The 25,309-nt window shown below is 46.2% G+C and overlaps 2 protein-coding genes across 6 annotated transcripts in view; one reads left to right on the top strand and one right to left on the bottom strand.

Annotated features, from left to right (window-relative positions):
- Window positions 1-1,853: 1,853 nt before the first annotated feature.
- Window positions 1,854-25,309, bottom strand: LOC142743511 (uncharacterized). 3 transcript variants are annotated; one of them, XM_075854334.1, is made up of 5 exons: window positions 25,227-25,309; window positions 16,921-17,019; window positions 5,275-5,368; window positions 2,747-2,794; window positions 1,854-2,623 (listed from the first exon to the last, which is right to left on the bottom strand). In XM_075854334.1, the coding sequence occupies exons 1-5, from the start codon at window positions 25,260-25,262 to the stop codon at window positions 2,220-2,222; spliced, it is 681 nt and encodes a 226-aa protein (XP_075710449.1). In that variant the 5' UTR covers window positions 25,263-25,309; the 3' UTR covers window positions 1,854-2,219. The 3 variants fall into 3 exon arrangements, with proteins under 3 accessions (XP_075710449.1, XP_075710451.1, XP_075710450.1); XM_075854336.1 differs by having other exon boundaries at window positions 1,854-1,934; XM_075854335.1 differs by lacking the exon at window positions 16,921-17,019 and having other exon boundaries at window positions 25,227-25,305.
- Window positions 17,448-25,309, top strand: part of EFCAB5 (EF-hand calcium binding domain 5) — an 81,527-nt gene continuing 73,665 nt past the window's right edge. For all 3 annotated transcript variants that reach the window (XM_075854333.1, XM_075854332.1, XM_075854330.1), the window contains exon 1: window positions 17,448-17,545. The gene's annotated coding sequence lies outside the window, so the exon portion shown is untranslated. The remainder of the gene's footprint in view (window positions 17,546-25,309) is intronic.

Raw genomic sequence — 25,309 nt, 5'->3', positions numbered from 1 at the left:
GTACTTATGCTTTAAAGTTTCTACAAGAACACAATGCTGCAACCAAAGAAAGTTCCGGAAGAGATGAGAAATAAGTTGCTATTTATTACATAGGTATGGGGCCTATGTAATAGACTACGCGGGCCCTGTTACTATAGTAACAGTATACTTACCCTCCTCGTTTCTGAGCGCAGCATAGGTCCTGACGTCTTTCAGCATCATGATAGTAACTTTTAATAGACGTGGTGCGAGGGGCTGCAGACCCCACCTGGCCTCGGGAGGCCGAGTTGCATTTGCGACCGCTGTGACCCCTATAGCTACGCCTATGTAATAAATTAGTGGGGCCTATGTAATAAACTACATGGGCCCCTGTTACTATAGTAATAGTATACTTACCCTCCTCGTTTCCGAGCGCAGCATAGGTCCTGACGTCTTTCAGCATCATGATAGTAACTTTTAATAGACGTGGTGCGAGGGGCTGCAGGCCCCCCGGCCTCGGGGCCGAGTTGCATTTGCGACCGCTGTGACCCCTATAGCTATGCCTATGTAATAAATTAGTAGGGCCTATGTAATAAACTACACGGGCCCCTGTTACTACAGTAACAGTATACTTACCCTCCTCAATTCCGAGCGCAGCATAGGTCCTGACGTCTTTCAGCGTCATGATGTCACGACGCTATGTGCGTCGCACACAATGTTGTGATGCGGAATCGACCTCCACTGCGCCCAGAGCCGAAGAGGAGGGTAAGTATAAGATTATTGTCTGCTGGGGCCCTGTATCTAAGTCTACCATGTGGTAGGCTTAGATACAGGGCCCAGCAGACAGGATGACACGTGGGCCATGTATCTTAGCCTACTGTGGTGTGGTGTGATACTGTCTGCTGGGCCCTGTATCAGGCCCGTATTTGCCACTAGGCAATAGCGCTCTGCCCTGGAACTCCAACACTGCTCCCGACGTCACTGTCCATACATGGACAGTGATGTCGGGACCTCTCCGAGGTATACGTTTAATGTATACCTGTGACGGATGCCATACAGTTGCATAAGTTACCCGTGGGCAGCAAGGCCTAATTCGCATCTGCGTTGGAGGCTCCATTAGGGGCCTCCGTCGCAGATTCTGCCGAAAATACCGTAAACATTAGCGCAGCATGCTGTGTATATTGTTTCCAGTAAAACCACGGACACCCTGACGGAACCAATTAAAGTCAATGGGTTCCATTAGGCGCCGGTTGTCTCCTGCACTTCAAGCATTTTCGTTGTTCTGCTCCTCTGACGGAGCAGAACAACGGAATGCCGAACACAGATGCGAACAGGGACTTACCTGGCTATTAGCGATCATTCAACTACTTCTGAAAGTAGGTGAATGACCGCTAATAACTCCTAGCATAGGGACTCCTTTGTATCTGAAGGAGTCCCCGCACTTGTTTTTTTTAGTGGTGCACGTGCCAGAGATTCGCCGACATTTTGTCACATCTCGGGATGATCCTGCACCCATTACAAGCATAAGTATACTGAGTGACAGTTCTTATCTGTCATTGGTTAGTTTACATCTCGTGGTGCCCGGTTACCTCAGTTCATTGTCCTACTTTTAAAAGTAGGGATAACCTGGGACCACTGATGTAAACTAACCAATGACAGCTTAGAGCTGTCACTGCTTCGTTAACTGTCACGGACCCAGGAAAGGTCAGTATGATAATTGTTTTGCTTTTTATTATGTGTTACTATTGGGGTACCAGGAAGAGCCGGGTGCGATCCAGTACCCGACCATCTGTAGTGATGGTCTGGTGCTGGGGCGGGTGCAGGCAGTAATAAAGTTTAAAAAAATACAAGAACATAAATACTATTTCATTGAAATAAAAAAACCTCACACAATCCTCGTTAACCATTTTAATGAGAATAAAAGAAACGCAGTCATCAAAGAAGTCCTCGGATCCAAAATTGGCCAACAACCGAACCTGTAAAAAAACACAAACGCACCCAAAAATGAGTAACACATAAAAAAGCAAAGCAATTATTATACAGGGTGGGCCATTTATATGGATACACCTAAATAAAATGGGAATGGTTGGTGATATTAACTTCCTGTTTGTGGCACATTAGTATATGGGAGGGGGGAGTGTTGACCATGGCGGCCATTTTGAAGTTGGCCATTCAATGGGAATTTCACAAGAAAAACAATGGTGTGCTTGGTTTTAACGTTACTTTATTATTTCATGAGTTATTTACACGTTTCTGACCACTTATAAAATGTGTTCAAAGTGCTGCCCATTGTGTTGGATTGTCAATGCAACCCTCTTCTCCCACTCTTCACACACTGATAGCAACACCGCAGAAGAAATGCTAGCACAGGCTTCCAGTATCCGTAGTTTCAGTTGCTGCACATCTCGTATCTTCACAGCATAGACAATTGCCTTCAGATGACCCCAAAGATAAAAGTCTAAGGGGGTCAGATCGGGAGACCTAGGGGGCCATTCAACTGGCCCACGACGACCAATCCACTTTCCAGGAAACTGTTCATCTAGGAATGCTCGGACCTGACACCCATAATGTGGTGGTGCACCATCTTGCTGGAAAAACTCTGGGAACGTGCCAGCTTCAGTGCATAAAGGGTATATGAAAATGTGTTTTCTAAACTGGACGATTCCTTTTAGAAGAAAGTTTGAGGCTAAAGCATTACTGGGTATGCAACTGGACAATGATCTAAAATACAAAAACAAGTCTGATTCTGAACATCTTAGGAGAAGCAGAATCAACATTTTTGATTTACCTAATGAAAGTCTTGACATGGAACCAATAGAAGATGCTGTGAAAGGACCTGAAATGAGAAGTTCATACATCAAAAATATCAGTTATGCAAAGAAAACTTGACTAAATCTCATCCGTGATGTGAAATTGATATGTACAGTGCTACAACCATTGGATGATACGGGTTATTTATAGCAGGGGTGGGATCTGGCCGGTTCGCCCTGGTTCTCCCGAACCGTTTGTTAAAATTACAGCCTGTTCCTTAGGACACGGATGCAATTGATTAATCTGGCGATGCCTGGAGAGGCAAAGGATGCCTCGCCATACAGGCTTTTATCAATGATGCACTTGGTGCAATAATGTCATCGCGAGGCTGCGTCGTTCCCGCTGGATGAGTCCTGGCGTCGCTGGAGGATGGTGCGGGAAGGGGGACAGGTGAGCATTTCATGTGTTTTTTTTGTGCATTGGGCATTGTTGGGAGCACTATCTACTGGGGGCTCTATCTACAGGGGACTCTATGGGGGCACTATCTACAGGGGGCCCCAACAACAGGGTACTCCATGGGGCACTATCTACAGCCTATAAATTACATGGTACACTATCTACAGGGCCACTATCTACAGGGGACTCTATGTGGGGCACTATCTACAGGAGGCTCTATGAGGAGCACTATCTACAGAGGGCTCTATGAGGGGCACTATCTCCAGGGGGCATTGTAAGTGGCGCTATCTACAGGTGGCCCTGTGTGCGTGTGGTGCTTTACCGTACAGTGTTTGACACAATTTTATTCAGGAGCACAGTGTTTAGTACTATTATATTCAGGGGCACAGTGTATGGTAATATTATATCATGGGGCACAGTGTATGATACTATTATATCCAGGGGCAATGAGCATGGCATCATGAGATTTTTATCTTCGTTTACAGGTGCAGACATGTTGGAAAAGTGAGGAGCCGAAGACATCTGAGCAGCAAACTCTGCAGAAATGGGTGGTGGCCAGGAGGCGTCGTCATGGATGTCTGGACCGGATGGAAAAAAAAGAACGACTCCAATCTGAGAAGATGTCACTTATGAGTCACTAAGTGTAAATGTTCATTCTCACTGTAACTGATCAGTAATGTAATCACTGTATGATCCGCAGTGAGATCACAGGTGTATCGTTCTTTTTTGTGAAATAGCAACTCCCAGAAAATCCTTACCATTGATAAGGCCATACTGGGAGCTTTAGTTTTATGCCGGACAAACTTATATGGCAGGGGTTAAACTTAATTTGCAAATGATCTCTGTACTGAGCTGTATTTGTGCTTGTGCTGTATATATGTACTGAGCTTGGTTCCAGTGCTGTACATATGTACTGAAATAGGTTCTTGAGCTGTTTGTATGTACTGAGCTTTGTTCTCGTGCTGTATATATGTACTGAGCTTGGTTATGGTGCTGAATTCATCTATTGAGCTTTGTTCTGGTTCTGTAATTATGCACTGAGCTCTGTTTTGGTGCTGTATATATGTACTGAGCTTGGTTTAAGTTATGTATATATGTGCTGAGCTTAGTTCTTGTGCTGTATATATATGTGCTGTGCTTGGTTCTTGTACTGTATACATATACTGAGCTTTGCTCTGGTGTGGTGTATATGTACTGAGCTTGGTTCTAGTGCTGTATTTATGTAGTGAGCTTGGTTCTGGTGCTGTGTATATATATATACAGAGCTCGGTTCTGGTATTGTATTTATGCACTGAGCTTGGTTCTGGTGCTGTATTTATATACTGGGCTTTGTTCTGGTGCTGTATTTATGTACTGAGCTTTGTTCTGATGCTGTATATATGTACTCAGCTTGGTTCTGGAGCTGTATATATGTACAGGGCTTTGTTCTGCTGCTGTATTTATGTACTGAGCTTGATTTTAGTGCTGTATATATGTGCTGAGCTTGGTTCTTGTGCTGTATATATATACTGAGCTTAGCTCTGGTTTGGTATATATGTAATGAGCTTTGTTCTGGTGCTGTATTTATGTAGTGAGCTTGGTTCTGGTGCTGTATATATCTGCAGAGCTTGGTTCTGGTATTGTATTTATGTACTGAACTTTGTTCCGGTGCTGTATTTAGGTACTGAGCTTGGTTCTTGTGCTGTATATATGTACTGAGTGGCTCTGGTGCTGTATATATGTACAGGGCTTTGTTCTGGTACTGTATATATGTACTGAGTTTGGTTCTGGTGCTGTATATATGTTCTGAGCTTGGTTCTGGTGCTGTATATATGTACAGGGCTTTGTTCTGGTACTGTATATATGTACTAAGTTTGGTTCTGTTGCTGTATTTATCTACTGATCTTGGTTTTAGTGCTGTATATATTTGCTGAGCTTGGTTCTTGCACTGTATATATATATATTGAGCTTGTCTCTGGTGTGGTATATATGTACTGAGCTTGGTTCTGGTGCTGTATATTTGTACACAGCTTGGTTCTGGTATTGTATTTATGTACTAAGCTTGGTTCTGGTGCTGTATTTACATTCTGAATGTCATGTCCATGGCCGCGGGCCGTCAGGCTCACTCACCTCCTGACAGCCACAGCCATGGGTCTGCCAGCGCTGGTCCCAGACTCCTCCTCAGGAGACGCCAGTGCTCACTTCTGCGTACCTCGGCCGGGTCCTGTAGGGTAGTTAATGTCAAAATTAGCCAATGAGCACCCTGGACTATAAGAAGGGCTCAGCCCCTTGCTCCCATGCCTAAGTGTTGTCGTACCCAAAGTTTGTTAAGCAAATGGTCTCCTAGTGTTTTCCAGTTCCCAGTGTTCCCTGTTTCTGTACCCGTATACAGTGCTATCCTGGTCAAGTTCCGTGCTGAGCTGAAGTCGTGCTGTGCTGCATACCACGCCTGTCCTGCTACACCACGCCTGACTTCTGCCTGCTGCCTAGTCCCAGCTGAGCCTGTCTTGCTACTGTCCGAGCTGCCACAGGTACACTATACGAGCTATAGACTGTGACCTGCGTCCTGTTGGCCAGCTGGCATACCGTCCAGGCGATACGGCCCAGTGGGTCCACGTACCAATCGTGACTGAACTTGATTTTGGTGCTGTATTTATGTACTGATCTTGATTCTGGTGCTGTATATATGTACTGAGCTTTGTTCTGGTGCTGTATATATGAAGTGAGCTTTGTTCTGGTGCTGTATTTATGTTCTGAGATTTGTTCTGGTACTGTATATATGCACTGAGTTTTGTTCTGGCGCTGTATATATGTACTGAGCTTGGTTCTAGCACCGTATATGTCCATTATCCTGCGCAAGCCACACTGCCTCCCTTCACAGCCTAACTAAATGGGCTGAGCGCGCTTAGGATATTGAATATACACATATAGGTCTATATGTAATGAGTGAGGTGAGTTTAATATAATGTGTGGGTTGGTAGGTATGTACGCTTATGTAATTATATACATAGTGTGGCAATCTAGTTAACTATTCTGGACAGGGAGTTTCTTTATTAAGAGTCCACTTTAATATAGGGTGTATTTAGAATATTGGAATTGTTTTATTTGATTATTAGAATAATTTTCAATGGCGCGATACACCGTGAAACACCGCGACCCCCCGCGCATGTCTTTGTTGGCAAAACAGAAAACCTTGACATTTGAATCTCACCGCTGGTTTCTAAGGATTGCTGAATTTTTAGAAGCCACAACATGCTGAATCCTTCATCTTATTGTGGCCTTTATGTCACATTTTTCTCTCACCGACCAAAGTGGAAAAACACTTTGTGAAAAATGCATGTTAATCCAGTAGAATAATGGTTGCGGCAAAATTGCCACAATAACAAGCAGAGTTGTTTTTTTAGATGAGGTATAATTTTACACATTGATTAACTACATGGAAAAATTAGGATGGTTTAAAATGTATTCTACAGGCTGAGTGCTTATTTCAGCTTTGCTGCCCTTCATGACCTGTGCCGATTACTGTGCTGTCATTTACAAGGGCATATAATGGCTTACAGACTGTGTTTTAATATTCCATTATAGTAAGTACTCATGGCCTGTAGCCTATCTCCAATAGGAATAAGGAGCATCTGCTTCATCTATGCATTAGAAAACAGATCTATCGCCTTCGATTAAGACATTACATTAGAAATCACTTTCTGTAATCTCTGCTCTAGAGAAGCTTTAATGTGCAGTTCTTTAAAAATTTGGTTTGACATGAATTTATGTTCTAGAAGGGATAGCACTATTATAAGCTGGTCTGCGCTGATATTTTGTAGGAAAAGTATGCCCTCTGCAGGTATGTGTAGTGAACAGCAGCTACAATTACAAACATGAAAGGTCATTACTCACACAGCATAAAATCAACGTACTTCATAGTATAAAAGAAAGACGTTTAGCTCACAATAGCAAACAAAACTGTGACATCAAATTGGGTACGCATTCATATGTCTGTCCCGGACTACATATAATCCATTCTACTTTCACGGTCCGACATGTAAAAGAGAGCCAATCAACGAGACAGTCAATCAACGAGTTTGTCTGTGCCTCTCGTCATGGGGGCCGTCAAACACTGCCCGTTCACTCGCATCCGCGATCGTGAGCGCACACTCGCAATTGCGCGTGCACCCGTGAGTACCCGTGCACACACGACCGCACCAGGCTGTGTGCAGAGTACATCCCCCCTCCATTATACTCACCTGGGCCATCTCCTCCACCTCCTTCTCCTCCTTCACAACGTAAGAGCGCAGCTGTGTAAGGAGAGGGGGAGGAGTCAAGTTATAGCACGACGGCGGGCATTCTCCGATCCCCAATATTTCCTGGACCTGGAAGACTGGACCTGGAAGACGTGTGGAGAAATCATCGCCTGACAACGAGGACTGGAATGGGAGCCAGCAGCTCTTTTGACACAGTAAGTAGTGTCTGAAACTGCTGATTAAGTATAGCCCTGTTCACACAGAGTGTTTTGCAGGCATAAAAAATCAGCCTCAAAATTTTGACCTGCCCACACTTTTTTGCCGAAATTTTGCGGCGTTTTTTTGCCCGCGGTGATTCAGGACCGCAGACAAAAAACGCAGCGAAAAATGCTTTTTCTGCCTCTCATGAGGTCAGAGGCGGAACCGCGGCAAGAAAGGACATGCTGTTTTTTATTTTTTCTGCGACTGTCTCCCATTGATTTCAGATTAAATCAATGGGAGGCGGTTTTGGAAGTTTTTTGGTCCTGATTCTGACGCAGTGTCCGAGTCAAAATCAAGGCCAAAAAACTCTGTGAAGTGGGCCTTATCATTAGGGTAGGAACACACTAGGCATGAACACTGCGGATTTTATGCAACACATTTTATTGCAGAAAATCTGCAGCGTATAACACTAGCAGCAGCAGAGTGGATGAGATTTGAACAAATCTCATGCACACACAGCAAAAAATATTGACCTGAAGTGTGGTTTTTTAAGCCGCAGCATGTAATTTTATGCTGCGGAATCGCTGCTCCTTTGTTGCGGAAATGCTGCGGCTCTGTCGCAAAAAATCACAAATGAGAAAAAAAAGGTATTTTTTTATTTCGAATTTATAAAAAAGTTTAGACTTACCCTGGCCGTACTCTAGGCGACGCGATCCTCTATTCTTAGCTCAGCCTGGCCTACTGTCATGACGTTTCATCCAATGAGACTGCTGCAGCGGTCACATGGTCTACAGCGTAGGTTAACAATAATTTTACAGTTTAATTGCAGGTTTCGTGAGGCATGTCCGCTGCGGGAATCCTGCAGGGAAAAAAAAAAAGTTTGGACTTACCCCGGCCGTAGTCTAGGCGACGCGTCTCGCTTCTGAACGTAGCCCGGCCCCTGCAGCGGACATGCCTCACGAAACCTGCACCACTATTTGGTGCGGTTTTGCTGGCGGAATTCCCTGTTGCTACCGGGGCGGATAAGCTGTGTAGTTTTACTCAGCATATCCGCCTAGTGTGTTCCTACCCTTACGATGCGCTCCTGAAGCTGCTGCCTGTCTCTAAATAGGCAGTTGGACCAGTAGAATTTGTATGTTTTTTTTTTTGTGAACCAGCTTCAAAAAAATTTTGTGTTAGGCCTTGTTCACATCTGCGTTGGAGGCTCCGTTGCAGATCTGACAGAGAATACCGGATACAATAGTGCAGCATGCTGCACTATTATTTTCGTTAAAACCACGGACACCCCAACGGAAATCCGACAAAGCCCATTAAAGTCAATGGGATTCTTGGCGGCAGGTGTTGTCCGTTGTGCAATGGAACAGGCGCTTCTTATTTTTCCATTGTTCTGCTCCTCTGACGGAACAGAATAACAGAAGGCTGAATGCAAGTGTGAACCCAGCCTTACATTTTGGTCAGTTTGAGTAAAATAAAACTTGCACTCCCATGCAGGCGGAGCTTGTACGGAGCGGCGGTCAAGCATGTTCTCTGATGTTTCCGTCATTCCCATACACTTTGAATGAAATGGACGTGTGCACGCTTGACCGGCGCTCAATTTAATGTCCGCCTCACTGTGGGGGGTGCAATGAGTAGAATCTGGGGGCTTGGGACCCTCGTTCTTATAAACACACAAAAAAATAAATAATTAAACTGTAAAATTATTGTTAGCCTATCTGCTGGCCTGACTTTCTTGCTTCCCGCTCCGTTCCCTCGTTCTGGTCTCAGTTGTCCGGGATCCAAGATGCCTGCTACTGCCTCAGACTTGCATGTGGAGAGCGAGAGCGTTGCCTGCCAGTCTGTGTCCATCTCTTCTGACACTTCTCCTCAGGGCCGCCATCAGGGGGGTATTAGGGGTAGTGGTGTGAGGGGCCCGGCCAAACCTAATTGAAAGGGGGGCCCGGCCACTGCTGCGACTTGTCTTTGGTAGAAAAAAACGGGCCCCTGCAAAGGGGCCCGTTTTTTTCACCAAATGAATGTCGTGAGCTGCGGGCCCCCCCTCTCATGGGGGCCGTCAAACACCGCCGACCGATCACGCGCACCCGCAAACTCGCGACCGTCCGAGCACGCACCCGGCAAAAGCGCGCAACCGCGACAGCACGGGCGCTCGCAGAAGCAACAGCACGCACGCTCGCAGCCTCGACAGCACGTGCGCACCCGCGATCGCACTTGCGATCGGCCGCGCGCGCACTTGCGATTGGCCGCGCGCACACCCGCGAACGAAGCGCGCGCAACCGCGGACACACATGGACCCAACTTACCTGGAGCCTGGCTGGAGGTGAAGGACTGGACGTCTGGACCGAAGACCTCGCCTGGAAGACCTCGCCTGAAGGACCTCGCCTGAAGAGGACTGGAATGGGAGCAGCAGCTCTTCTGACACGGTGAGTAAAGTGTGTCAAAGTGCTGTTTATGTATGGCCCTGTTCACACAAAGTATTTTGCAGGCAGAAAAAAAATCTGCCTCAAAATTCCTTAAAGAATTTTGAGGCAGATTTTGACCTGCACACACTATCTTGCCGCGTTTTTTTGCTGCGTTTTTTGCCCGCGGCGATTGAGGACAGCAGGCAAAAAACGCCGCGAAAAATGAATTTTCTGCCTCCCATTGATTTCGATGGGAGGTCAGAGGCAGAACCGCGGCAAGAAAGGACGTGCTGCTTTTTCTTTTTTCCGCGACTGGCTCCCATTGATTTCAGATTAAATCAATGGGAGGCGGTTTTGGAAGTTTTTTGGTGCTGATTCTGACGCAGTGTCCGAGTCAATATCAAGGCCCAAAAACTCTGTGAACTGGGCCTTATTGTTAGGGCTTATTCAGACGAACGTGTAATACATCTGTGCAACGCGTGTGATTTTCACGTGCCTCGCGCGGTCCTATGTTACTCTATGGGGCCGTGCAGACTGTCAGTGATTTTCACGCAGCGTGTGTCCGTGTGTCCGCTGCGTAAAACTCACGACATGTCCGATATTTGTGCATTTTTCGCGCATCACGCACCCATTGAAGTCAATGGGTGCGTGAAAATCCCGCCCAGCACTTCCGCAGCAGTATAAACTATGAATGAAAACAGAAAAGCACCACGTGCTACAAACATACAAACAGAGTGTCATAATGATGGCGGCTGCGCGAAAATCACGCAGCCGCGCATCATACGCTGCTGACACACGGAGCTGTTATGGATCTTTTGCATGCGCAAAATGCCACGTTTTTTGCGCGCGTAAAAAGCACACGCTTGTGTGAATCCGGCCTTAGGGTAGGAACACACTAGGCATGAACACTGCGGATTTTATGCAACATATTTTATTGTGGAAAATCCGCAGCGTATTAGTCGCAGCAGAGTGGATGAGATATGAACAAATCTCATCCACACGCTGCAAAAAAAAATGGACCTGCAGTGTGGCTTTTGGCTTTTTAAACAGCAGCGTGTCAATGTATTCTGTGGAATCGCTGCTCCTCTGTTGCGGAAATGCTGCGGTTCTGCCGCAAAAATCATAAATGAGAAAAAAAAAGAAGGTACTTTTTTAAATTGATAAAGTTTAGACTTACCCCGGCCGTAGTCCTGGTGACGCGATCCTCTATTCTTAGTGCAGCCCCGCCTCCTGTCATGACTTTTCATCCCATGTGACTGCTGCAGCGGTCACATGGTCTACAGCGTCATCCCAGGAGGCGGGGCTACGTTCAGAAGAGAGAGACGCGTCACCTAAACTACGGCCGGGGCAAGTCTAAACTTTTTTTTCCCTGCAGGATTCCCGCAGCGGACACGCCTCACGAAACCTGCGCCACTATTTGGTGCGGTTTTGCTGGCAGAATTCCCTGCGGCTACCGGGGCGGACAAGCTGTGTAGTTTTACTCAGCGCAGCCCCGCCTCCTGTCATGACTTTTCATCCCATGTGACTGCTGCAGCGGTCACATGGTCTACAGCGTCATCCCAGGAGGCGGAGCTACGTTCAGAAGAGAGAGACGCGTCACCTAAACTACGGCCGGGGCAAGTCTAAACTTTTTTTTCCCTGCAGGATTCCCGCAGCGGACACGCCTCACGAAACCTGCGCCACTATTTGGTGCGGTTTTGCTGGCAGAATTCCCTGCGGCTACCGGGGCGGACAAGCTGTGTAGTTTTACTCAGCGCAGCCCCGCCTCCTGTCATGACTTTTCATCCCATGTGACTGCTGCAGCGGTCACATGGTCTACAGCGTCATCCCAGGAGGCGGGGCTACGTTCAGAAGAGAGAGACGCGTCACCTAAACTACGGCCCTGGCAAGTCTAAACTTTTTTTTCCCTGCAGGATTCCCGCAGCGGACACGCCTCACGAAACCTGCGCCACTATTTGGTGCGGTTTTGCTGGCAGAATTCCCTGCGGCTACCGGGGCGGACAAGCTGTGTAGTTTTACTCAGCGTATCCGCCTAGTGTGTCCCTTATGATGTCGCTCCTGGAGCTGCTGCCGGTCTCTAAATAGGCAGTTGGTCCAGTAGAATTTGGAATTATTTTTTTTTGTGAACCAGCTTAAAAAAATACAAAACTTTTGTGTTAGGGCCTGTTCACATCACCGCTCGCTTCCGTTCCGGGGTTCCGTCTGAGGTTTCCGTCGGGTGAACCCCGCAACGGAAAGTGAAAGTGACAGCACAGCTTCCGTTTCCGTCACCATTAGCGCAGTCGACTACGCTATTGATTCCGTCCGAAAACCAGCCAGAATGGTGACGAACGGAAACCATTAGCGATGTTTCCGTCACCATTGAGATCAATGGTGACTGAAACGGAAGCTGTGCTGTCACTTTCCGTTGCGGGGTTCACCCGACGGAAACCTCAGACGGAACCCCGGAACGGAAGCGAACGGTGATGTGAACAGGCCTTAACACAAAAGTTTTGTATTTTTTTAAGCTGGTTCACAAAAAAAAATAATTCCAAATTCTACTGGACCAACTGCCTATTTAGAGACCGGCAGCAGCTCCAGGAGCGACATCATAAGGGACACACTAGGCGGATATGCTGAGTAAAACGACACAGCTTATCCGCCCCGGTAGCCGCAGGGAATTCTGCCAGCAAAACCGCACCAAATAGTGGCGCAGGTTTCGTGAGGCGTGTCCGCTGCGGGAATCCTGCAGGGAAAAAAAAGTTTAGACTTGCCCCGGCCGTAGTTTAGGTGACGCGTCTCTCTCTTCTGAACGTAGCCCCGCCTCCTGGGATGACGCTGTAGACCATGTGACCGCTGCAGCAGTCACATGGGATGAAAAGTCATGACAGGAGGCGGGGCTGCGCTAAGAATAGAGGATCGCGTCACCAGGACTACGGCCGGAGCAAGTCTAAACTTTTTTATAAATTTAAAAAAGTGCCTTTTTATTTTTTCTCATTTGTGATTTTTGCGGCAGAACCGCGGCATTTCCGCAACAGAGGAGCAGCGATTCCACAGAATACATTGACACGCTGCTGCTTAAAAAGCCAAAAGCCACACTGCAGGTCCATTTTTTTTGCAGCGTGTGGATGAGATTTGTTCATATCTCATCCACTCTGCTGCGACTGTGATACGCTGCGGATTATCCACAATAAAATGTGCTGCATAAAATCCGCAGCGTTCATGCCTAGTGTGTTCCTACCCTAAGGCCGGATTTACACGAGCGTGTGCTATTTACGCGCGCAAAAACGTGGCGTTTTGCGCATGCAAAAGGTCCATAACAGCTCCGTGTGTCAGCAGCGTATGATGCGTGGCTGCGTGATTTTCGCGCAGCCGCCATCATTATGACACTCTGTTTGTATGTTTGTAGCACGTGGTGCATTTCTGTTTTCATTCATAGTTTATACTGCTGCGGAAGTGCTGGGCGTGATTTTCACGCACCCATTGACTTCAATGGGTGCGTGATGCTCGAACAATGCACAAATATAGGACATGTCGTGAGTTTTACGCAGCGGACACACGGACACACGCTGCGTGAAAATCACTGACAGTCTGAACGGCCCCATAGAGTAACATAGGTCCGTGCGAGGCGCGTGAAAATCACGCGCGTTGCACGGATGTATTACACGTTCGTCTGAATAAGCCCTAACAATAAGGCCCAGTTCACAGAGTTTTTGGCCCTTGATATTGACTCGGACACTGCGTCAGAATCAGCACCAAACAACTTCCAAAACCGCCTCCCATTGATTTAATCTGAAATCAATGGGAGCCAGTCGTGGAAAAAAGAAAAAGCAGCACGTCCTTTCTTGTCGCGGTTCCGCCTCTGACCTCCCATCGAAATCAATGGGAGGCAGAAAATGCATTTTTCCCTGCGTTTTTTGTCTGCTGTCCTCAATCGCCGTGGGCAAAAAACGCGGCAAGATAGTGTGGGCAGGTCAAAATCTGCCTCAAAATTCGGTGCGCGGTTCCAGGCTGTCGCGGGTGCGCATGCGCGGGAGTTTGCGGGTGCACGCGATCGGTCGCACGGGCGGCGGTCTTTGACGGCCCCCATGACGACCCCCATGCTACCCAGGGCCGCCATCAGGGGGGGTATTAGGGGTACTGATGTGAGAGGCCCGGCCAAACCTAATTGAAAGGGGGGCCCGCAGCTCACGACATTCTTTTGGTGAAAAAAATGGGCCCCATTGCAGGGGCCTGTTTTTTTTCTACCAAAGGCAAGTCGCGGCAGTTTGCCGGGCCCCCCTTTCAATTAGATTTGGCCGGGCCTCTCACATCAGTACCCCTAATACCCCCCCTGATGGCGGCCCTGGGTACCATGATATAGTTCTGGACGGAGTACCGTTAACAGGCGGTGCCACGGTAGGGGGGCCCAGAAAATTTAGCTGTAGGGGGCCCTGCTTCTCCTGCTGGGTCCTTGACAGGGGTTCTGGCTGCAGCAACATCCTCACTGACAGCGCGTCAGTGGAGGACGGAGGAAGACAGCGCCAAGGTTGGCATGAATCATCTTCTGTATGTAAGTGTACCATTGTATGCTGGTAACGGTCTTATATGATTTATTGTCTGTGTTTTTTTTTACAGGTTTCATTTCAATTTTTACCAATAAAATGGTCAAAGCAGGTTGTGGGGGGCAGTTTATTTCAATAAAGTGTTTTTTATAAATTTTTCCACTGTATAACAGAGCTAGTAATCGAGGTGTCTGGCTGATACCTCTCCATTACAATCGCTAGGATTTGGCGTCAGCCAGAGGTGTGCCATGTCTACTTTTGGCTGACACCAACCTCTCCAATCTATTACCCCAGTACCCAACGCACCAGGTGTACTGGGAAGAGCCAAGGAATATCGGGAGCGACTCAAATGTGATGGGTGGCCCCTGGGATGGCCACAGGCTGGTGTTTTTAGGATGGGAAGGAACCAATAGACATGGACCTTCTCATCCTGAGAATTTCAGACTGTGGTTGTTGGTTTTTCTTGGCTGGATAGGGAAATAGGAGGACCCCACATGTTTTTTTGTTTAATCATTTACTATTTTTTTTTACTTTTTTTTTTTAAGAAAGGCATTACACTGTCCTATAAATACAAATATATATATATATATATATATATATATATATATATATATATATATATATATATATATATATATATATATATATATATATATATTTAAAAAAAACTCAATAGCTGCAGTCTGATTATCCAGATGGGAAGGTCCATGGCTATTGGTCCCCTACCATCCTAAAAACACCAGCCTGCGGCTGCCCATTATGTTGTTTGTTTGATGGTTCTCACCTCTTCCAAGTACCTCTGGTGCGTTGGGTACTGGGGTAATTTCAGAAAAAATTGGACATAGCACATCACTGATTGACACCAAACCCTAGCGATTGTAATGGAGAGGTGTCAGTCAGACACCTCGATTACTAGCCCTGTTACACAGTCGAAAAGAATATAAAAAACACTTTATTGAAAATAACTGCCCCGTACATCCCGCTTTGACCATTTTATTGCTAAAAATTCGATCCCACGACAATCCAACATAGGCCAAGACACGGAAACCTTTAAACAAAACACAGACAGTAAAACATAAAAGACCGTTACAAGCATACAATGTGATATACTTACATACAGAAGCTGATTCATGCCAACCCTGGCACTGTCTTGCTCCATCCTCCACTAACGCGCTGTCGGTGAGGATGTTGCTGCAGCCGGAACCCCTGTCAAGGACCCAGCAGGAGACGTGTCAGAAGAGATGGACACAGCGCTGACATCATCGGTGCTTGTCCTTCTGAGAGCAGTGAAGGAGGTGGGGCATGTCTCAGACTGGCAGGCAATGCTTTCTATATGCAAGTCTGAGACAGTAGCAGCCATCTTGGATTCTGGAAAACGGGGACCGGAATTAGGAAGCAAAGCCAGAAGCAAGTGAGGTCAGCAGGTAAGTTAACAATAATTTTGCAGTATTTAATTTGTTGGTTTATTTGGACTGAATGGTTGCTTTTTAACCAGTAAGCAGCAGCTCCAGTGTGCGTCTAGCTGGGGTGTATTTAAGTTGCTCAGCAGTCTCATGCTGCAATCTAGCACATCTTGATGTCACGCTCAACGTCATAAGCGTTAACCCTAACGTTTAAAACTCTGTAGAACTAATGACGAAGCTCTTTGCAATGTTTATATATATATTTTTTTTCTTTCACTTAATAATTTTTATTATTGCTAAAGGTCCAAAGCGATGAAGAGCAATCCCAGTGACACCAACTGCTGTGTCTGGATAGGGCAGAGGGAGCGGCTCAGCTTCAGTGTGTGGTAAGCACTTGTGAGCTTGATGCCCCCCTGCTGAAGAGAAGAGAAGACTGCAAAGGTAAGTGTAAAATGAATGAATGGGTTACATATAGAACTAGAATAATATTTACACACAGCAGTGTAACTACATTGTGCCGCACCACACGCCACACTTTTGAATAGCCTCGTCCACCTTAAGCATGGACTCCAGAACCGACATAAAAATGTACTCCCCACTATTCGCTCCTCTTGCCTTCATGGCCTGGTACACAAGGCCCACTGCCACATCTGGCCGGGCAGCATTAGTAAATTATGTAAGAAGCAGCATACACCGTTCTAACGCTTTGTGAAATACGAGGATCCGGTTTTAAGTGGGGCTCGCCCATTCCAGGTCAACCCCCCCCCCCTGTGACCGCAATTGTTATGCCACTGTTTTAACAACCTTTTTCTCCTCTGCTCTTATGTATCTATTTTTGATCATAGATGGGGTTTTAAGATTGTACCAAAACAATCCTGTAAGAAGGGAAGAAAGTAGGATCCAGCGCTGGGTGGAATTAAAATGGATTTTCTGTTCCAAGTTTAATGGAATGAATTAAAAGGAAGTCCAGTTGTATATGGGCAATAAGTAGAATCCATGTTTATATATGACTCACCATCCAATATGTACGTTCATGATGGTTCTTGGGAGACACATCAGGCCCGGGTTTCCAACCAATCCGGCCATCGCGATTGTCAGACACCCATACAGAAATCTGAAACGCCATAATTAAACAAAATACATAACTACCATTAACAATTGGAACTTGTCAGAAACATGGACAAATACACTATACAAACGAATCAATTCAGGTTAACAAAGTCCCATAACAATATCATTACTCACTGATAAGACCTGACAGATCACAACACGGAACCTAATGACCATTTCCGGCTTGCGGTCCAACGCAACACAGACGATGACACGCAATCAACAATCAGCTGACTGAGTATAAAACTGACAGCGCGCTCTATTCAAAAAATCACTACAGCCAAGTTTAAGGACGCGGCAGTCGTCCGAAACGCGTAGGCCTCGAGGACACTTACCTCCACTTCTCATACACCCAGGACCATATACAACTGGACTTCCTTTTAATTCATTCCATTAAACTTGGAACAGAAAATCCATTTTAATTCCACCCAGCGCTGGATCCTACTTTCTTCCCTTCTTGCTAGCCTGCCGTGTGCCGACACGAGGATCCGAGCGCAATCAACAATCCACACCACACTGGAGTGTGTAAGGTGAGCTGGAGGTTCCCTCCCCAGTTTCTATTTTGAAAACAATCCTGTATCTTCTATTTTGTTTATGTGAACCTGTCGGCCTGTTAATGTTGCCCTAACTGCGGGCAGTATGATATAGTGACAGCTGCACTGATTAAACTAAACTATGTGTTACTCTAAAGTGCCGCGTCATATAAGAGAAGTCATAGCTTTAGCACTTGCTTGTGTCCATTGTTAGAGCAGCATGAGTGTGCTAAAAGGTTCCTTTTAAAGGGGTTTTCCAGCCCCTAAAAATTGATGGCCTATCCTCAGGATAGGCCATCAATAGTTTTGGGGTCGGTACGAGCGCTGCTACCCCTTCATTTCTACTTGCTCATTGTGAATCGTCGACCCTGATGCAGCGGCGATTCACAGTATTGCAGCCCTCTCCCAATGAAGTGAATGCATACCTCCCAACTTTCAAGTGTCACAAAGAGGGACACGCCTCTAATCCCACCCAAACCCCGCCCATACACACCCAATTCAGCTCACGCAGTATCATGCTCCCATAGTGCCTCCCACACAGTATCATGCTCCCATAGTGCCTCCCACACAGTATAATACCAAATAGCTGCCCCTACACAGTATAATGCCCTCTAGCTGCCACCATACTGTATAATGCCCCATAGATGCACTCATACAGTATAAAGCCAACACAGATGCACCCATACAGAATAAAGCCCACACGTATTCTCCCATGCAGTATAATGCCCATACAGATGCCCCCATGCAGTATAATGCTCAAACAAATTTCCCCATATAGCATAACGCCCCCATAGCTTCCCCCATACAGCATAACGCCCCAATAGCTTCTCCCATACAGCATAATGCACCATTAGCTGCCCCTAGTTCCAATGTAGATAGTGACACAGGGCCCATGTACAGTGAAGGAAATACCGTGAGCAACAAGAGTGGTGAACGAGCCGAGTCAAACCAGGAGTGTACGAGGTACCAAATGCTGAGCAGGAGAGTAGTGAACAAGCCGAGTCAAACCAGGAGTGTACGAGGTACCAAACGCAGAGCAGGAGAGTAGTCAGTAAGCCAGGGTCAGTATGAAGCAGGGTCAAATAGTTCAGAAGCTGCAGCAGGGCCAGGAAACCACACGAGAAGAATCACAAGCAAGGAGGAACAGGAAAGGCAGGTATAAATAGACAGAGGGCGGGAGCTAGCTCCGTCTGGCCAGGCTGTGATAGGCTCTCCCACTCCTAAGCCTGCCATCCTGAGTGGTGGAAGATGGAGTCAGTCTCACAGACATAGAAGCAGGTGCAGACTGATTACCTATGGGCGTATACACAGAAGCTGTGCCTGGCAGATCCTTTACAGCTGTCTTAAATGGTCACCTGTATAAAAGACTCCTGTCCACAGACTCAATTAATCAGTCTGACTCTAACCTCTACAACATGGGCAAGACCAAAGAGCTTTCTAAGGATGTCAGGGACAAGATCATAGACCTGCACAAGGCTGGAATGGGCTACAAAACCATAAGTAAGACGCTGGGTGAGAAGGAGACAACTGTTGGTGCAATAGTAAGAAAATGGAAGACATACAAAATGACTGTCAATCGACATCGATCTGGGGCTCCATGCAAAATCTCACCTCGTGGGGTATCCTTGATCCTGAGGAAGGTGAAAGCTCAGCCGAAAACTACACGGGGGGAACTTGTTAATGATCTCAAGGCAGCTGGGACCACAGTCACCAAGAAAACCATTGGTAACACATTACGCCGTAATGGATTAAAATCCTGCAGTGCCCGCAAGGTCCCCCTGCTCAAGAAGGCACATGTACAGGCCCATCTGAAGTTTGCAAATGAACATCTGGATGATTCTGAGAGTGATTGGGAGAAGGTGCTGTGGTTAGATGAGACTAAAATTGAGCTCTTTGGCATTAACTCAACTCGCCGTGTTTAGAGGAAGAGAAATGCTGCCTATGACCCAAAGAACACCGTACCCACTGTCAAGCATGGAGGTGGAAACATTATGTTTTGGGGGTGTTTCTCTGCTAAGGGCACAGGACTACTTCACTGCATCAATGGGAGAATGGATGGAGCCATGTACCGTCAAAAGGACATTAAAAATGGCTCGTGGCTGGGTCTTCCAGCACGACAATTACCCGAAACATACAGCCAAGGCAACAAAGGAGTGGCTCAAAAAGAAGCACATTAAGGTCATGGAGTGGCCTAGCCAGTCTCCAGACCTTAATCCCATCGAAAACTTATGGAGGGAGCTGAAGATCCGAGTTGCCAAGCGACAACCTCGAAATCTTAATGATTTACAGATGATCTGCAAAGAGGAGTGGGCCAAAATTCCATCTAACATGTGTGCAAACCTCATCATCAACTACAAAAAACGTCTGACTGCTGTGCTTGCCAACAAGGGTTTTGCCACCAAGTATTAAGTCTTGTTTGCCAAAGGGATCAAATACTTATTTCTCTGTGCACAATGCAAATAAATCTATATAATTGTGACAATGTGATTTTCTGTTTTTTTTTTTGTTTTTTTATATAATCTATCTCTCACTGTTAAAATTAACCTAGCCTAAAAATTCTAGACTGTTCATGTCTTTGACAGTGGGCAAACTTACAAAATCAGCAAGGGATCAAATACTTATTTCCTTCACTGTAGATAGATAGTGCCACAGTATATTGCCCTCTTGCTGCCACCATACCGTATAATGCCCCCATACTGTATAATGCCCACATAGATTCTCCCATGCTGTATAATGCCCACACAGATGCCCCTATGCAGTATAATGCCCAAACAAATTCCCCCATACAACATAATGCCCCATAGCTGCCCCATGCAGCATAATGCCCCCATAGCTGCCCCCTACAGTAAAATGCCCATACAGATGCCCCCATATAGTATAATGCCCCATAGCTGCCCCATACAGTTTAATGCCCCATAACTGCCCCATACAGTATCAAGCCCCATAGCTGCCCCATACAGCTTAAAGCCCCCCTGCAGCATAATGCCTCAATAGCCTCCCCATACAGTATAATGACCCCATAGCTGCTCCATACAGTATAATGCCCCCCTAGCTTCCCTTATACAGTATAATACCCCCAAAGCTGCCCCTAGTGCCCATATATAAAGTGCCAGTGCCCTATCGATAGTGCCACAGTGCCCATGTAGATAGTGCTCCTATATAGTGCGACAGTTCCCATGTTGATAGTGCCTCCCTCCTGTAGATAGTGCTACCCCACCCTGTAGACAGCGCCATTGCGACTCCCTCTAGAAGCGGAATCCCCAGCCAGAGCATAGGCCGGGGATTTCGCTCCTAGAGGCAAGCCCTGATGTTACTGTCCATATATGGACAGTGACGTCAGTGGATACTCCTTGAGCGTATTCCCGTTGCTGACTCTGGCCGGGGATTCCGCTCCAGGAGGAGCCACTGATATCAATGTCCAGATCATCGGCAACGGGGATTCTGCTCAAGGAGTAGCCACTACTTCTGAAGCAGGAAACTATCAGCTCCCTGCTTTAGAATTAATTCAGAGCGGAGGGAGCTCCTCCGCTCGCCGAAGACTCCCCGACATCGTTGCCAATCTAGCGAACGGAGACAAACGGAAATCAACTAATACAAAAGAATTACCATTACATTCAATGGTAATTCTAATGGAACCGTTACTTTCCGTGTAACATATCGATCCTCTCTTCCTCTGACTGAAGAGAGATAAACGTATATTAATGCTAGTGTGAACTTAGCCTAATACGATTAAGATATTAATAATATAAAAAAAAACAACCCTGCTGGGCTTTGAACCAGCAACCTTCCACATGGAAGGCAAACAAGCTGACCACTGCACTATAGAAATTGTCACATCCGATGCCTGTGAAAAATTAGTAGTTGAGGGTCAACTCAATAACGACAGGCATTATTTCACTTTATCCTGCCAGCAACGTCTGTCTGCTGCGTGTGGGTGGTGACTGGAGTACAGACTCTCAGTCAGACTGGCTGCTGCTGCTGCCACATGCAGTGTGCACTGGGAGTGACTGTGAGACTCACCAGTCACAGCCCCGCTTGTAGCTTTCCCATGATAATTAAGCACAGGAAAGCTACAAGTGCGGCTGTGACTAGTGAGTCGGACACTCAATCCACCCGCACCCCCCTGCCTGGTCTCTGAACATGAGGTCAGGACCAGGTGACTCACACGTTACTGGCCCCAGCACCGACCCAATGACTGTCCCTATGTTTGTGACCGAGGTCACCCGAGACAGTTGGCAACCCTGCTCCCCGGACACAACGCTACTATAAGCGTTGTGCTCGGGGAAGCCATTGACAGTACTGTCCATATATATCAACTGACAGTTGATTTGTTTTTAATGGCCGTTTTTTTTTCACTGTCATGTGAATGTAGCCTTAGGGTATGTTCACACGTACACGTCCGATACGTCTGAAATTACGGAGCTGTTTTCAGTAGAAAACAGCTCCTGAATTTCAGATGTAATGGCAAGTGCAGGCGTTTTTCGCAGCATCCATTACGGACGTAATTGGAGCTGTTTTTCTATGGAGCCAATGGAAAACGGCTCCAATTACGTCCCAAGAAGTGACAGGCACTTCTTTGACGCGGGCGTCTTTTTTACGAAAAAAAAAATGACCGTCGGCACAGTACATCGTAAAACCCATTCAAATGAATGGGCAGATGTTTGCCGGCGCTTTGGAGCCGTATTTTCGGATGTAATTCGAGGTTAAAACGCCCGAATTACGTCCGTAAATAGGGTGTGTGAACCCAGCCTAAGTGCAAACACAAACTCAAAAACGTCTGTAAATACGAAGCTATTTTTAAGGCAAAACATCTCCTGATTTTCAGATGGTTTTTAAGCCACTCGCGTTTTTCGCTGCGTTTTTTACGGCCGTTTTTGGAGCCTTTTTTTTCTTCTATAAAGTCAATGAAAAACGGCTCGAAAAAAGGCTCAAGAAGTGACATGCATTTCTTTTTTGCGGGCGTTTTTTTACGTGGCCGTTTTGAAAAATAGAATGCCGTATTTCCCATTGAAATCAATGGGCAGATGTTTGTAGGCGTTCTGCTTCCGATTTTTCAGCCGTTTTTCAGGACATTTACGGCCCGAAAAATGGCTGAAAACATTATGTGTGCACATACCCTTACTGACAGAATGCCAAGGAAAGAGCCACATGTTATCCTGTGACATTATTAAATCAAACCAAAATAAGAGATTTAGGTCATGGGGGAGTGCCCACCCTTTAGACAAAACTGTGTTATTCCTAAATCCTTTTTTAACTTGAAAATATATACATAAGACTATGTTCACACAAGGCGGATTTGCTGCGGAAAAAGCCACAGCAAACCCGTATTGAAAATCTGGAAATCTGAAGATTTGAAATGAATTTTGATATGGATTTGATCCACCTCCTTTTTGCAGCGGAACAAAGCATACTGTGGATTTGAAAATCCACAGCAAGCACTAAACCCCTTGCGTACCTTCGCCGTAATAGTACGTCGCTGGCCGCTTATTCCAGCGTACCTTCGCCGTACTATTACGGAGCAGGAATAAACTGTCACTATGTGAAATCACATAGTGACATAACAGCGGCGGCAGCTGTCATTGACAGCTAACCGTCTCTGCTAACGGCCTGGGGACCAATTAGCAGTCCCCAATGCCGGCGATTGCTGTGATTGGTCAGTCTCTGAAGACTGACCAATCACAGCCGTCTGTGACGTCGTCTGCAGGAGAAAGCTCCTGTCACTTTCTCTGATCTCCTCACTTCTGTGAGATACGTGAGGAGATCAGAGAAAGCGGTGTAAAAAAACAAAACACTATTTTTATTAACCCCTTCCCGAAAATGGGCGTATAGTAACGCACTGAGGATGAAGCGGGCACAGGAGCTGTGCTCGCTCCATCTTCATCGGATGTCGGCTGTAATATACAGCCGACATCCCACTGCAACTGCAGCGATCACTGTCCTCTCCGATCGCTGTAGTTTAACCCCTTAAATGCCGCTGTCAATAGCGACAGCGGAATTTAAGTGATTGATACAGAGGGAGGGGGCTCCCTCTGCATCCCATTGCCCCCCCCCCCCGCGAAAAATCGCGGGGTTCTGATGGTTGCAATGGCAACCAGGAAGCCTAGCAACGGCTTCCTGGTTGCCAGGTACGGGAGCCTATTAGGTCCTGCCCAAGGCAGGACGTAATAGGCTCAACTGTCAGTTGTAAAGTGACAGTTACAATACACTGCACTACATCAGTACATACAGAAGTAGTGCAGTGTATTGTGCAGGGGATCAGAAGATCAGATCTTCCAGTCCCCTAGTATGTGTAAAATAAAAAGTGAAAAAAAAGTAAAAAATAAGTTTTAGATAAATAAATAAATACAAGTTTTACGTAATAAAAACAATAATCGCCTTGTTTCCCTGATCAAGCCCTTTATAATTAGAAAAAAAAGACAAAAACTAGACATAATAGGTATCGCCGCGTTCGTATTGGCCTGACCTAAAAAAATATCATATTATTTATCCCGCACGGTGAACACCGTAAAAAAAATACCATAAAAAACAATGGCAGAATTTCCTTTTTTGGTCACGTTGTTTCCAAAAAAATGGAATAAAAAGTGATCAAAAAGTCGCGCGTAGCCAAACATGGTACCAATAAAAACTACAGTGTGTCACGCAAAAAACAAGCCCTCACAAAGCTCCGTCGACAAAAAAATAAAAAAGTTATGGCTCTCAGGAGATGGTGACACTAAAACATTTTATTTAGAAAAAAGTGTTTGTTTTTTTGTAAAAGTAGTAAAACATATAAAAACTATATAAATTTGGTATTGCCATAATCGTATCCAACTGCAGAATAAAGTAAACATGTTGTTTATACTGCACAGAGAACGCCGGTAAAAAATTATAAAAAAAATAGTGAAAGAATTTCTGGTATTTGGTCTCCTCACCTCAGAAAAATGGAATAAAAACTGATCAAATTATCGCATGTACCCCAAAATGATACTAATAAAAACGACAGCTCGTTCCATGAAAATCAAGCACTCACATAGCTCGTCAACGGAAAAATAAAAAGTTCTGACTCTTGGAACGCAATAATGCAAAACGACGGCCCAGACTAATTTATATGTGCAGCAGTTCTTCACCTAAAACCCCACGTCATCATTTGCAGCCCCCACTGGTAGACCCTGTAAATTCAGCGAAAACTATGACATTTTGGGGTCTGTGCTACATATGGGGCTAGTGAAGAAGTCAAAGATTAGGCAATACTGGAGTGCGGATGTTTTGTACAATACCAGACACACCATTTAGAAGTCCGACTGTTAGGTAAGACTAAACGTGGACACCACAACACTACTCAGTTCTTTTCAAATAAACGGTTTACTGAAAATCACAATTTCAAACAGGCCAAATAACGACAATACAGTATTCAAATCAAGTCTCTCAGTAGCTGAGGCACTCGCCCTCGTGGGAGTCCTACCAGCTCATGGGTGGCTGCGCCTGGCGCTCACTGACCCGGCCCGGCGGGTCTCAAGAAGGAAATGGGCCGTCTCCGCGGATCACTGTGGTGCTACCACTCACACTGCGGAATCCCCAAAGGTGGAAGCTATGCCCCTCGCCCTTTGGCTACGGCGTGAGTCCGGCGGATATATTACCGCGTGCGCCTCCGCGGGTCAGAGTGAGAGCTACTCACTACCACGCGGCATACCACCCTTACCTCTGCTTTCTGCTCCTCTGTTGAAGAAGACGACATCTTTTCCCTTGTGTCTCCTGACACTGCTGAGCTGTAGTGAATGTCCA

The sequence above is a fragment of the Rhinoderma darwinii genome, chromosome 2, assembly GCF_050947455.1.
Source record: "Rhinoderma darwinii isolate aRhiDar2 chromosome 2, aRhiDar2.hap1, whole genome shotgun sequence".
NCBI lineage: Eukaryota > Metazoa > Chordata > Amphibia > Anura > Rhinodermatidae > Rhinoderma > Rhinoderma darwinii.
This window is presented reverse-complemented; position numbering and strand designations above follow the sequence as displayed.